The sequence below is a fragment of the Salmo salar genome, chromosome 21, assembly GCF_965601325.2.
Source record: "Salmo salar chromosome 21, fSalSal1, whole genome shotgun sequence".
Classification (NCBI taxonomy): Eukaryota; Metazoa; Chordata; class Actinopteri; order Salmoniformes; family Salmonidae; genus Salmo; species Salmo salar.
Window position 1 is genome coordinate 27,143,692 of NC_138311.1, and position 13,318 is coordinate 27,157,009.

The 13,318-nt window shown below is 41.5% G+C and overlaps 1 protein-coding gene across 1 annotated transcript; it reads right to left on the minus strand.

Moving 5' to 3' along the window:
• Positions 1-1,924: 1,924 nt before the first annotated feature.
• Positions 1,925-11,443, minus strand: renr (Renin receptor). The gene is given in 9 exon segments (NM_001140091.1): positions 1,925-2,944; positions 3,100-3,219; positions 8,072-8,221; positions 8,372-8,425; positions 9,670-9,807; positions 9,929-10,024; positions 10,157-10,285; positions 10,382-10,512; positions 11,349-11,443. Coding segments are annotated over 9 exon segments (1,089 nt in total). The 5' UTR covers positions 11,425-11,443; the 3' UTR covers positions 1,925-2,749.
• Between the last annotated feature and the right edge of the window lie 1,875 nt (positions 11,444-13,318).

Here is a 13,318-nt window from a genome sequence, read left to right on the forward strand (position 1 = left end):
TCGGAGGCCGAGCGGTTGCCAATTACTTCATATTTCACACAATCCTTACACTGACATAGTGACTGATGTGAGTGAAAGTTGGAGTTACAACAGGTATCTCAGCTTAGTATTTGGACCACTGAGTATGGGCACACTGGACAGAGACTGGGACAGCAAGGGCATGACAACATACGTATGTTAAAGAAAAGCTTCCATAGATCAGTGAATAATCAATAATATGACAATATCCTGTTAAGATACTTGGGTTCAGAAACCTCACTCCTAAACCCATACAACATCAATGAAATGGAATCACGTATCATGTCATATACTGTTTGGTCTAAAAATCTGTTATCGTTATGGTCATGGTGATATGGGAATGCTTTGACTAAAGTCAGTAAAGTAAGTCTCAAATAGTCTATTGAAAGTGTGTAGGGCTATAAAAATGTTAAAATGTGGCCTCAAGTGAATCTGACTAGATATACAGTTCTATGAGTTTATCTTTTTCAATAAATGTTTAATGATCATAGATTGGTCCCAGCCTGGAATCCAGTGAAACCTTTAACCTCAGGATCCACACTTCCGCATGGCTGTCTCTGATGATGCACAGGGCCGCCGTTAGCGATAACATCATCATGAGGTTTAGGGGTTATTACGGCTGCTGGTAGATCAGAACCAGATGTCAACTTCTCCTTCTTATTAAAGCTGGAGACAGGAAATAAAGGGAAGTAGAAAACACAGGATTCAAAATACACAGACACAGACAAACACACCCACCCACACCAGTTCTTTGTAAAGGTTATGCAAAGGCCAGACAAGTTTTAGCAGACCAGCACAGGGATTCATTTAGTTACCAAATGACACGATTAGCCTGTCTAATCATGCTGACTGATAATGCTGGATGAGTCTCAGCCATAAATAGCTGGTTCTCAAACAATAGTTCAAACAATAATCAATTTGTGGAAATTACCATCATGATTGACACATACTGTAGGTAAATACTACAGCAGTCTTTTAAAGCCACATGGAGAAGCCTTAGGGTAATAATTACTATAGACAGGTTTTGTCAAACCTATGGAACCTAATGTTGTCCAACCAGGGATAAGAGAGGAACCTACGGAACCATACACTGTTCTTAACTCTGGCATTGTTGGGTACCACAATGATACACAGGCTATGAAATGACTACATGTATTGTTGAAATGTGTATTTTAAAACTAGATTTGTTGTTTTAGTCATTGATGATGTGTTTGGATAACTGCATTGCACTTAATTGATCTGCCAATGAAAATGTACACTCCTCACTGTCCAGATGCTGGCTGAGAGAGAGATAAGCACTGCAAGGCTTTCCACCAAGTTACTTCACCAAATTAAACAAGCAAAAAACTGTTTTGCTTGTTTTTTCAAGTAAAACATTATTGAAATAACATGTCACAAGATACTATCATTGGCATGGATGTATAGCCTATGTACTATTACTTCATATCCACAGGAGGCTGCTGAGGGGAGGACGGCTCATAATGATGGCTGGAATGGCGTGAACGGAATGATACCATTAGATTTACATGAACGTGTTTTTGTAGTACAGTGGATCTGCTGTTACAAAAGCACACCAAGCCCGTTACATATTGCAGATTATTTTAGAGGTAGAGCGTCGCTATGCGGCTTAAGTGGTTGGTTACTTCCATATAACTCAATGAGTACATTTTTCTCGTGCTCCCGTGTGTTGGATAAGTCAACTGAAGAGTATTTTTGGTCATGGTAAACATGTCATTGAGTAAGAACAAGTTTGTTCATTAGAAACTCAGTGTCAGACAAATATTATAAAACAAACTATGAGACAGTTTGTCCAAGGACATTTGTGCCAATGTATCAATGGTTTCTAGACTATGGTGGTTTAATAAATGTGTGAAATTTAATTTACTGATGAAGTAAAGTACAAACATTAGATGGTAATTCATTTATTGCATATTCAAATGTCAAAGTCATACAACCGCAAAATGCATGCAAGGCGCCTTTGCAACCTGCCAGCGAATGTTACACAGACCTTCTCACAATACCAATAAAGCAGTTTCCTTCAGGATATTTTTATTTCTAACTTTAATATATACACACCTAGATTTCACTTTAACTTAGAAACAGTTTCAAATAGCGAGACAAACATTTACATCACACACCAATTCTCAGTCTTTCAGGGCATTAGAATAATCATCTTTACTTTTTACAATAAAAATAAAACAAGACATTTGAAATCCCCAGGGATGAGGGACGACTACTAAAGAGGACACTCATAAGCAATGTGAAGTGTGGGGTTGAAGGTACAGGACTAGGCCTCAGAGACCGCTCTAGTGTTACAACTCAGCATTAAACTACACATCTACTGTATAGTTAACACCTTTGAGAAATTGCACAGAGGTTAACTAATTAAGTGCATCTCTTATACATTTCATTTATATTGGATAGGACCTTTACCTCTCCCTGAACAACTGCTACTCTGAGGTCTACTCCCAAGTCCATAACCAACCACTAGAAGCTTGTCTATAGCTGAGAGGTTGAATAGGTATACGCCATCTGGTTTGTAATTAGTGCAACCATGGCCTATACTATGCTAAGAGGAATTATTTTCACCATACTGTTTAAACCTATCCAACCCATTTAGAATTAGGCCTACACCTTCAGCTCCACTTCTTTATTTTTCAAACAAAACAAGAAAAACAAAGATTCACTAGGAGAGGGCTAATAGGAGGGCTCGAGTGTTGCTGGGCAGACCTTAGTCCAACCTGATCTTCTGATTGGTCATCCTGTAGATGATGCTGTCATATCCTGGGTCCATGTTCCACAGGTTGTATGAGATGACGATAACAGCCAGGGCAAGAATGATCATCAGCCACAGCACGATGTTGAAGATCACGGCATACTCAAAGTTATACTTATAGGCCAGGTTATAGGGACTGCCAGGGTTACTCTGCAGGGGGTGAGAGGGATGTAGAGAAGATTTGCATCCATTGAAACCATATCTATGAATTATGACGATCCAAATATAAAAACAGGCTTATGATCTGAGTTATAGCATAAATGTACATAGATCTACGTATAAAAAAAAATATTAAATGCACTCACAATTTGTTTGGACTCCAGGATTGAGCGAGATTTCCTGGTAAGTGGCGCCTCAAAGTTCTTCACTGTGACAACCTCCACCACCGCGCTGTCACCATAAAGACCAAACAAGTCCTCACCAAACTAAAGCACAGGAAGTTGAGACGTAGAACAAAGAAATCGTGGAAAAACACCACAGTTGGCCTATATAAACATAACGAGAGAGAATACCATAAAAACAATCGACACTGAACAAAAATATAAACACACCATGCATATAACAAAATCAGTCAATTGAAATGAATGAATTAGGCCCTAATCTATGGATTTCACATGATATGCATCTGTTGGTCACATACCTTTAAAAAAAAGTAGGGTCGTGGATCAGAAAACCAGTCAGTATCAGGTGTGACTAGGACTGTGGTGGTCACGAAACTCTGTCAGCCAGTGATTGTCAAGCAAATAACTGTCGGTCTCACGGTAATTGACCGTTAATTAAAACACATTTAGCATCTCCTGGCTTCCACACAAGACACAGACCTTTGGAACATCTACATTTTAAAAAGTCTAATAAATCCATGTAATATAGCCTACACCTTCACAATAAATCCAGTATTTATTTTAGACAGGTCTAAAGAAACATGAAGAAAATTTCTATTTCAGAACAGACTAACATACTGAGTTGTCCTTATGTTAGGTACTGATCTGGCTATGCCACATGGCTGTGGGCTACAGTAGTTCACTTAGCAGACAAGATCTGCTTAGAATTCAGTGGCATTATTTTATAGTATGAAGAATACAACTGAACAAAGCTGAATAAAATAGAAAGAATATTTTCTCTAAACAATTTGCAACTATTCTGTGTTGAACGGTTAACAAAGAAATAGGTACTCCTATATGCTTAATTTAGAGTTATTAATGTAACTTTAGTTGTTCTACAAACGTTGGGCTATATGTTTTGGTATTTAATACATTTTAAGGCTGCATGATGAGACTAACGATGATTTGAAAAAAGTTGCTTGAAAGGCATGAGTTCTGCTTTGTTTTTTTGCGCAGGTTGTAGACACTTCATCAGTCTCTTTCACAATTTGACAAGCACTTAATAACGCCTCAAATTTCACGCCGGCATCCCCTTTGTGTGGCCCTAATGCACCCTAAACAAATGCATGCCTTTTGCGGACAGTGTGCCCTTGGCTGCATCAGCCAACAAGATGAGTAGGCCTAACAAACAGCAAAAGCACTAGCCTATGTCAATACATTATCCCCCATAGTACAAAAGTTGACCTATTCTATTCTGTGGGAGAAATAAATACTCCAAACATAGTCTGGGACAGTGGTGGGATGCAATAGATCCCAAATTAATACAACCACTAGCATCAAAAAAAATATGCTTTTATTATAAAAGTGAAAATTATCTTCCCCAAACTTGAAACTCACATGCTGATTATGTATGCCAGTTAGGCTCTACACCCCTTGTAAAGCGGATTAATGTGCTTCATTTTAAGAGGTTATTTGGCCACTTTAGTTGTGATACAAAGCTTATGAAAACATTTTCTCTGTATACATCAATGATGTCGCTCTTGCTGCTGGTGAGTCTCTGATCCACCTCTACGCAGATGACACCATTCTGTATACTTCTGGCCCTTTGGACACTGTGTTAATTAACCTCCAGACATGCTTCAATGCCATACAACTCTCCTTCTGTGGCCTCCAACTGCTCTTAAATACAAGTAAAACTAAATGCATGCTCTTCAACCGATCGCTGCCTGCACCTGCCCGCCCGTCCAGCATCACTACTCTGGACGGTTCTGACTTATATAGTAGGCCTAGCTTATATAAAGCTGATGGGATCCTCCTCTTTTTAGTAGAGGCCATCACTCTGTTCTCAAGCAATTGCATAGCAGAGGAATGTTGCGCAACATGAGCTCATGGGCTCTCATGAAGTGTTTGATTAGATTTGCATTGACGTCAGAGTGACAATAGAGTACTGAGTACCAGGCAGTTAGCAAGTTTGGTAGGCTACTAATGACCATCAACAGCATCGTTCACGTGGAATTTGACTGCCTTCATGAGTGGTGACTGCCGGTGTGGCGGTAATACGGTCACCCTAACAGCCCTATGTGTGACCACCATTTGCCTCATGCAGCATGACACATCTCCTTCACATAGAGTTGATCAGGGTATTGATTGTGGCCTGTGGAATGTTATCCCACTCCTCTTCAATGGCTGTGCGAAATTGCAGGATATTGGAGGGAACTGGAACATGCTGCCGTATACGTCGATGCAGAACATCCCAAACATGCTCAATGGGTGACATGTCTGGTGAGTACGCAGGCCATGGAAGAACTGGGACATTTTCAGCTTTGCATTATCATGCTGAAACGTGATGGCGGCAGATGAGTGGCACGACAATGGGCCTCAGGATCATCACATTATCGCAGTGAATTTAAATTGCAATTGTGTTCATTGTCTGTAGCTTATGTCTGCCCATACCATAAACCCACCGCCACCATGCACTCTGTTCACAACGTTGACATCAGCAAACCGCTAGCCCACACAAAGCCATACACGCTGTCTGCCATCTGCCCGGTACAGTTGAAACCGGGAATCAACCGTGAAGAGCACACTTCTCCAGGGTGCCAGTGGACATCAATGGTGAGAATTTGCCCACTGAAGTCGGTTACGACGCCACACTGCAGTCAGGTCAAGACCCTGGTGAGGATGACGAGCACACAGATGAGCTTCCCTGAGACGGTCTCTGACAGTTTATGCAGAAATTCTTTGGTTGTGCAAACCCACAGTTTCAACAGCTGTCTGGGTGGCTGGTCTCAGACAATCCCGCAGGTGAAGAAGCTGGATGTGGAGGTCCTGGGCTGGTTACACGTGGTCTGTGGTTGGGAGGCCGGTTGTATGTACTGCTAAATTCTCTAAAACAAGGTTGGAGGTGGCTTATGGTAGAGCAATGAACATTCAAGTCTCTGGCAACAGCTCCGGTGGACATTCCTGCAGTCAGCATGCCAATCTGTGGCATTGTGTTGCTGTGAGAGAAAACTGCACATTTTTGGATTATCTTGGCAAAGGAGAAATGCACACTAACAGGGATGCAAAATTTCAGGGCTCTTATTTCAGCTCATGAAACATGGGACCAACACTTTACATATTGCGTTTATATTTTTGTTCAGTGTACATAAATTGATTTTACAACCATAAACCATTGCCTTCTGTACTTGGCCATTTAGGAGTAAGTCACACCACTAAGACATGTTATGAATACAGAGTAGAGGTCGACCGATTAGTCGGAAAGGCCGATAACTTGAAATCGGTCCAAATTTTCAGAACAATCAGTATTTCTGGCCACCGATTTGCCGATTATTATTTGAATTATATATATATATATATATATATATATATATAAAACACCTTTATTCAACTAGGCAAGTCAGATTAAGAACACATTCTTATTTTCAATGACGGCCTAGGAACGGGGGTTAACTGCCTTGTTCAGGGGGGATTTGTTTTTGCAACCTTCCGGTTACTAGTCCAAAGCACAACCACTTGCCTTACAGTGCACTCCATGAGGAGCCTGCATGGCAGGCTGACTACCTGTTACGTGAGGGCAGCAAGAAGCCAAGGTAAGTTGCTAGCTAGCATTAAACTTATCTTATAAAAAACTATCAATCTTAACATAATCACTAGTTAAACTAGTATTATCATCAACCATGTGTAGTTATCTAACGTGTCCTGCGCTGCATATAATCGATGCGGTGCCTGTTAATTTCTCATCGAATCACAGCCTACTTCGACAAACGGGTGTTGATTTAACAAGCGCATTTGCGAAAAAAGCACTGTCGTTGCACCAATGTACCTAACCGTAAACATCAATGCCTTTCTTTAAAGGCCGTAATTAATTTGCCAGAATTGTACATAATTATGACATAACATTGAAGGTTGTGCAATGTAACAGGAATATTTAGACTTAGGGATGCCACCCGTTAGATAAAATACGGAACGGTTCCGTATTTCACTGAAATAAACGTTTCGAAATGATAGTTTCCGGATTCGACCATATTAATGACCAAAGGCTCGTATTTCTGTATGTTATGTTATAATTAAGTCTATGATTTGATATTTGATAGAACAGTCTGACTGAGCGATGGTAGGCAGCAGCAGCAGCTCGTAAGCATTCATTCAAACAGCACCTTCGTGCGTTTTGCCAGCAGCTCTTAGCAATTCTTCAAGCATTGAGCTGTTTATGACTTCAAGCCTATCAACTCCCAAGATTAGGCTGGTGTAACCGATGTGAAATGGCTAGCTAGTTTGCGGGTGCGTGCTAATAGCGTTTCAAACGTCACTCGCTCTGAGACTTGGGAGTGGTTGTCCCCTTGCTCTGCATGGTTAACGCTGCTTCGAGGGTGGCTGTTGTCGATGTGTTCCTGGTTCGAGCCCAGGTAGGAGCGAGGAGAGGGACGGAAGCTATACTGTTACACTGGCAATACTAAAAGTGCCTATAAGAACATCCAATAGTCAAAGGTATATGAAATCCAAATGATATAGAGAGAAATAGTCCTATAATTCCTATAATAACTACAACCTAAAACTTCTTACCTGGGAATATTGAAGACTCATGTTCAAACGAACCACCAGCTTTCATATGTTCTCATGTTCTGAGCAAGGAACTTAAACGTTAGCTTTTTTACACGGCACATATTGCACTTTTACTTTCTTCTCCAACACTTTGTTTTTGCATTATTTAAACTAAATTGAACATGTTTCATTATTTATTTGAGGCTAAATTGATTTTATTGATGTATTATATTAAGTTAAAATAAGTGTTCATTCAGTATTGTTGTAATTGTCATTATTACAAATAAATAAAATCGGACGATTAATCGGTATAGGCTTTTTTTTGGGTCCTCCAATAAATCGGTATCGGCGTTGAAAAATCATAATCGGTCGACCTCTAATACAGAGTATGGGCATTCCCCCTTGTGCTTACCTTCTGTAGGACATTGGCCAGAATGGCAGTGGCGTCTTGGTACTGAGAGGAGTCCTGTCCGTAGCGACGACCCAGCTCCTCCAGGCCAGACAGCTCCAGGGAGTATAGGTCAGGGGAGTGGTCCTTGGCCAGGTGCCTGTGTCTCTGCAGCTACAGGAGTGTGAAGGGGGTAGACTACCAACATTAGCCGCTAATGAAGAAGCAGAACATGCTGTGAGGCTCTGGGGATGGCACTGCTGTGCTCAGATTTAAATGATCCAATGCCCTTGTGCCCAACAAATGATATATTCAGAGTCTTACCAGGGCAGTGATGTCATGTAGAACCTGGACCTCAGACAGGAAGAGCAGATCAGCCTATAGGGAGAGAAAAGTCAGAGGTCAACATTTGAAGTGGTCAACCCTTACCATTCTTGTTCACTTTTACAGAGGGACACAGACAGAACCAGCACTATTTACGCATGTTAGTGTTGCATGGTATACCGGTACCACGGTAATATCATGGTATCAAAACGCCATGATGTAGACCCTGATAAGTCTTCTGTTGTTACATTTGTACATTTGTTACATTAGAGGAGCACTCAGAGCAAGCAAAGTTTATACGCCGTATATAATTTCATCCCTGGTATAACCAACAGCACAGGCCAGTCATAGGCTTTACAAGTTTGTTGTCACACAGCAGTGCCATAGAGGAAAAACTGTGTGACAGTCATGCTTGCAGCTTTACAGCTTAGAGAAACGGCTTGTCTTTGCTCAAACAGGGGAAAGAATATGACTCATTACCAGACCTACCTTTTTTTTCTTCCCACGTGATTTTGTGCACATTTGATATAATTTCACAAACCATTTTGCGGGGCGTTTTAAACTAATCCCAGGCCGCTAATTGCTTTGATAACAAACAACTTTGTTCAGTCATGTTACCTAGCTAGTTAAGAACCTGGTAACAACAACAAGCTGGTATCAACAACAAGCTGGTAACTTGACACTAGGTCTAGGCTAATTTGATTGGCACAGGAAGAAAGGAAAAGTGTCTGTTACTCATGAGATGTGCTTCAAAGGTATGATTCATCTGGTCTAATGTAAACCTAAACTATCACACTGTTCTTTCTGGTACTCCTTACATTTTGTTTGGCGCCTCACGTTTTTTAAAAGTTGGGAGCAGTGTGTATGTTTGTGGGAGAGAGAGTGTGTGTTTATGAGGGAGACAGAGAGTGTGTGAGGGAGGTCGTGTGTGTTTGTATGTATGTTAACTGAAGAGTAAAGACTGCTTCATGCAGTGTTTTCCCCTTACTGCAACAATGAAAGCAGATCATTATGTATGTATATTCCTTCCTCCCATTCCTCCAGCCAAATCACAGGTAGGCCTTTCAAATATCAGCAAATCAGCCATTCTACGCAGTATTCTATTATACAGCGAACAGTGTTAATATCAGTGAGTTTGTTTTGCACATAACGTTTAGAAAACGGGAATACATGTTGGGGGACGGGGCAAACAGGACGCTAGGCCACTGAATTTTTTACCCTGTTGTATTGCGATACTAGTCATTATCGTGATACTTGGCCTGGTATGGTTAGTATCGTGACGAGACTAATGCATGTACCTCAGCATTGCGGCTGAGGGAGTTGAGTGGCAGGGAGGTGAGCACAGAGCCATCCTGGGAGAGACGAGCACGAATCTGCTGCAGGGTCACAGGCAGGTCCTCAAACACAGCGTTGGCCTTTCCCAGCATGTATAGCCTCTGCAGACACACATACACAGGATAACATTACCATGACCTGCACATACCAACCCTCTGTATAATTAAACACAGTGACACACACTCAGGTGCTCATCCAATAATGTGCTGGTGTATACAGTACCTCCTCGCTAGGGGCCAGCTGGAGCACCACAGGAGTGTCCTCAGCAAAGAGAGTGTGAACCGTCTCAGCCACACTGTCCAGGGTGAAGGGCACCGGCTGGAGGAGAGGGAACAAGGGATAAGTTATTCATAATTGTGCTTCTGTGAAAAATCTGATTAAAAGGAATCTCGCACAACTTTGCTGCTCCCCAACCACCACCTTACTGACTGGAACTCTGGTCAAACTCACATTCTCCAGGGGGTAAGAGGCCACACTCTGGGGCAGGGCCAAGCTGTCCACCCCCCTCACCACCACCAGCACGTTGGCCCTGGGACGCTGGAACAAAGGACCTGCCCGGAGGCCTGGCCAGGAGAGATCCTACACACACAGACACAATACACAAGATTTTAGTATATAATATACAACAAAATAGGCTTGCACACCTGCACAAACATTGGATTAGTGTGTGTGTACCTCCTGGACGGAGAAGCCCATAGTCAGAGCCACCATATCTGGAATCTTTTCCCCTGATATCGGCCAGTCTCCCTTTTGGAATGACACATACTCAGGGGCCTGCAATATGGTGAGGCTGTCCCCCTGAACACCTGAGGGAAAACAGAAGGAACAAATCTATAAACAACTTCCAATAACGTCTAAACAGCAAAGGTCATTCCATACTGTGTGTGGATGGGACACCAGGGCCACATACCGAGCCATATCATAAGACTATGGAGGTTAATCTAGGTCGGTTCTGACAGTATAGTGTTGCCATTTGGTCCCACTTGACTGTTAATTAAAAACAGCGAATTACACTGTTTAATGGATGGCAGAGCCGGGCAACAGTAGCTAGTTAGCCGAAGTCTCGTGACTGGGAAAGCAGAATAATGTTTGAGGAAGTTAAGTGAATCAGATGTTGGTATGCCGCCTGTCACATGATACTGAACTGGCTAGTCGCTCCCCTGTGAGTCTGGTTAGTAAGACAGCTAAAAATGAACCGATGGATGGCTAGATATTGTTCATAACGACAAAAAGGGGTCAAACAGCGGGAAATGGCTCACGTTTGCCAGCGATTATGTCGTCCCACTCCCAGCTGGTGCGGGTTGCTGGCTGTCAAATTGACGTTAGCTAGCTAGCATCCTAGGGCAATTAGGCCTAACAAGCAGTATCTACTCATTATACCACCATATTTAAAGTGGAAAAAACATGGCTTTCCACAAATGATTGCTTAGTATCTTTCTATCAACAGGATTGGAAGTGTTTTCCCAAGTCGGATTATCATTTCTTCAACAGTAACTAGCTAGCTAGCGATTTCCTGTATTTAGCTAGCTATCAATTTCAAGCAGAGAACTCGCTACTAGTAACAACGTTATCTACATGAGATCATTTCCATAAACCATCTAGATCAGTAGCTAAATAATCAGAAGATTTCCATCTCTTATACCTGACGTAAAAGCTGAGCAGAAGATAAGCGCTACGGTGAATAAAGCCTCCATCCTTCTGCGATTTTCCAGCGACATCTTTCTCCTTGCTCTAACGTAAATCAACTGACTCGCTAGTCACGAAGATGGTAGCAATGCATGATGGGTATGAACTGGTAATCTGCAGAAATTACATTGATTGATTTCTGCAATTCTTTTCATTGTATGGCTATTGAAATATGGAGTTCATTGTCTCCGTACTTTTACAATTTCAGGTAATGAATATCAATACCACAAGCAGGGGCTTTTCGGTATACGTTAGGACGGTGGTCGCCAACCTTTTCTGAGTCTAGATCACTTTGTGAGTCAAAATACAAAGCGAGATTGACCCCTCAGATTTTTTACACAATATAAAACATGTTAATCAATACCACATTAACCAATTAAAAACAGTAATGTAGCAATGATGTTTGTGCAGTAGGCTATAGGTCCAATACATTATCACTGCATATTGGCTATGCTTTAATTGCCCTGCCAATGTTGTTCTTCTTAGACACTTTTGAAATTATATTGAAAAAATGTAGGTATATGATCACACTATTAATATATAATTTGTTGTACTACTTGTGAGGCCCAGCTGAGTGTGTATATAAAAAAAAGCGGAGCCTTTTTGTGTGTACTAGTGGCCTGCATTTGACAGTCAGTGTGAGGCGAGAGAGGGTAGTGATTGTCATTCTGAGTATTTTCGGTGAGCCGGTTCATTTGGCTACGTTCATGTAAAAGAGCCGGTTCATTTAGCTCCCAAACGGCTCTTCGTTAAAAATGCTTCAAAATCTACCTAGAACCATGAACAAATTGCAAACCTCAAAAGGTAGGCTACCAGTGTGTAATGAAATGCGTGTTCAAATACATTTAACCTAGATACATTATTACATGGCCTGGGAAATCTTACACATTCACCCTCTTTAGAGAATTATTTTGCTCACTGACATGTCCCTCCGCTCATATTCCTCGCTAATAAAAAATCCACAATCCACAAAGAATAACAACGCAAGCTTATCGGAACACTTTTCCATACTCATTCATTCAGTGGCGATTTTAGTATTTAAATATTGGTGGCGCAACAAACCCCAAAAAGTGTGGGACGCACGTGAGCAAAGCCACTACACAACATAACACTAAACAATACATGAATTGCACTATAATGGTGACAAACGGTGCCCACAAACTGTTAGGGCCTTCATAAAGCTGTCCCAACAGCAGAGTCCCTCCCAACAGCAGTCCCAACACCTTACCACTGCTAAACCTGGCTTTCAGCGGAGCCTTGTCTGGCTGCGAAACAGTTCATTCAGCCTAATTTACTGCCTTTAAAAAACAGCTGATATGGCTGACTTGCCTAAACAAATGTGGTTTCTAATGACAATTGAGATGTACAAACTATGGCATAAGGGGACGACAAGCGGATAACAGGCAATCCGTAATTTCGATTAAGACATTAATGAGTGAGCTAGGACGGACGTAGTCAGTATAACAATTTGTTCAACACTTTTGAAATGTACAGCAACATAATTCAGAACATGGGCCATTCTTACAGTTTTCTCCCTGTACACCAAGTGAGAGCCGTAGGATAAATAAAGGGGGCATATAAGCAGACAATGAAAGCTCTTAAAATATTCAACGATTACATTTCTCAAAAACAAGTTAGGCAACATGTGCAACATGTGCACCACCAAGGTGGTGTGCACCACCATAGGCAACATGTGCACCACCAAGTCAGAACAGTAGGTGAAAATAAGAGGTGAAAATAGACCAAATTATTAGGGTGAGACACATGGGCTACTAACAGCTTACTACACAACATACACTTAGTATTACTTTCTTAGCTACAGTATAGATATCTCACTGGCATATTACGTCATTTATGCAGCAGCATATAAGACATTTTTGGACTCACCTTGTTGTGCTGTGCTCACTTGAACAGGAAGGTGGTGCG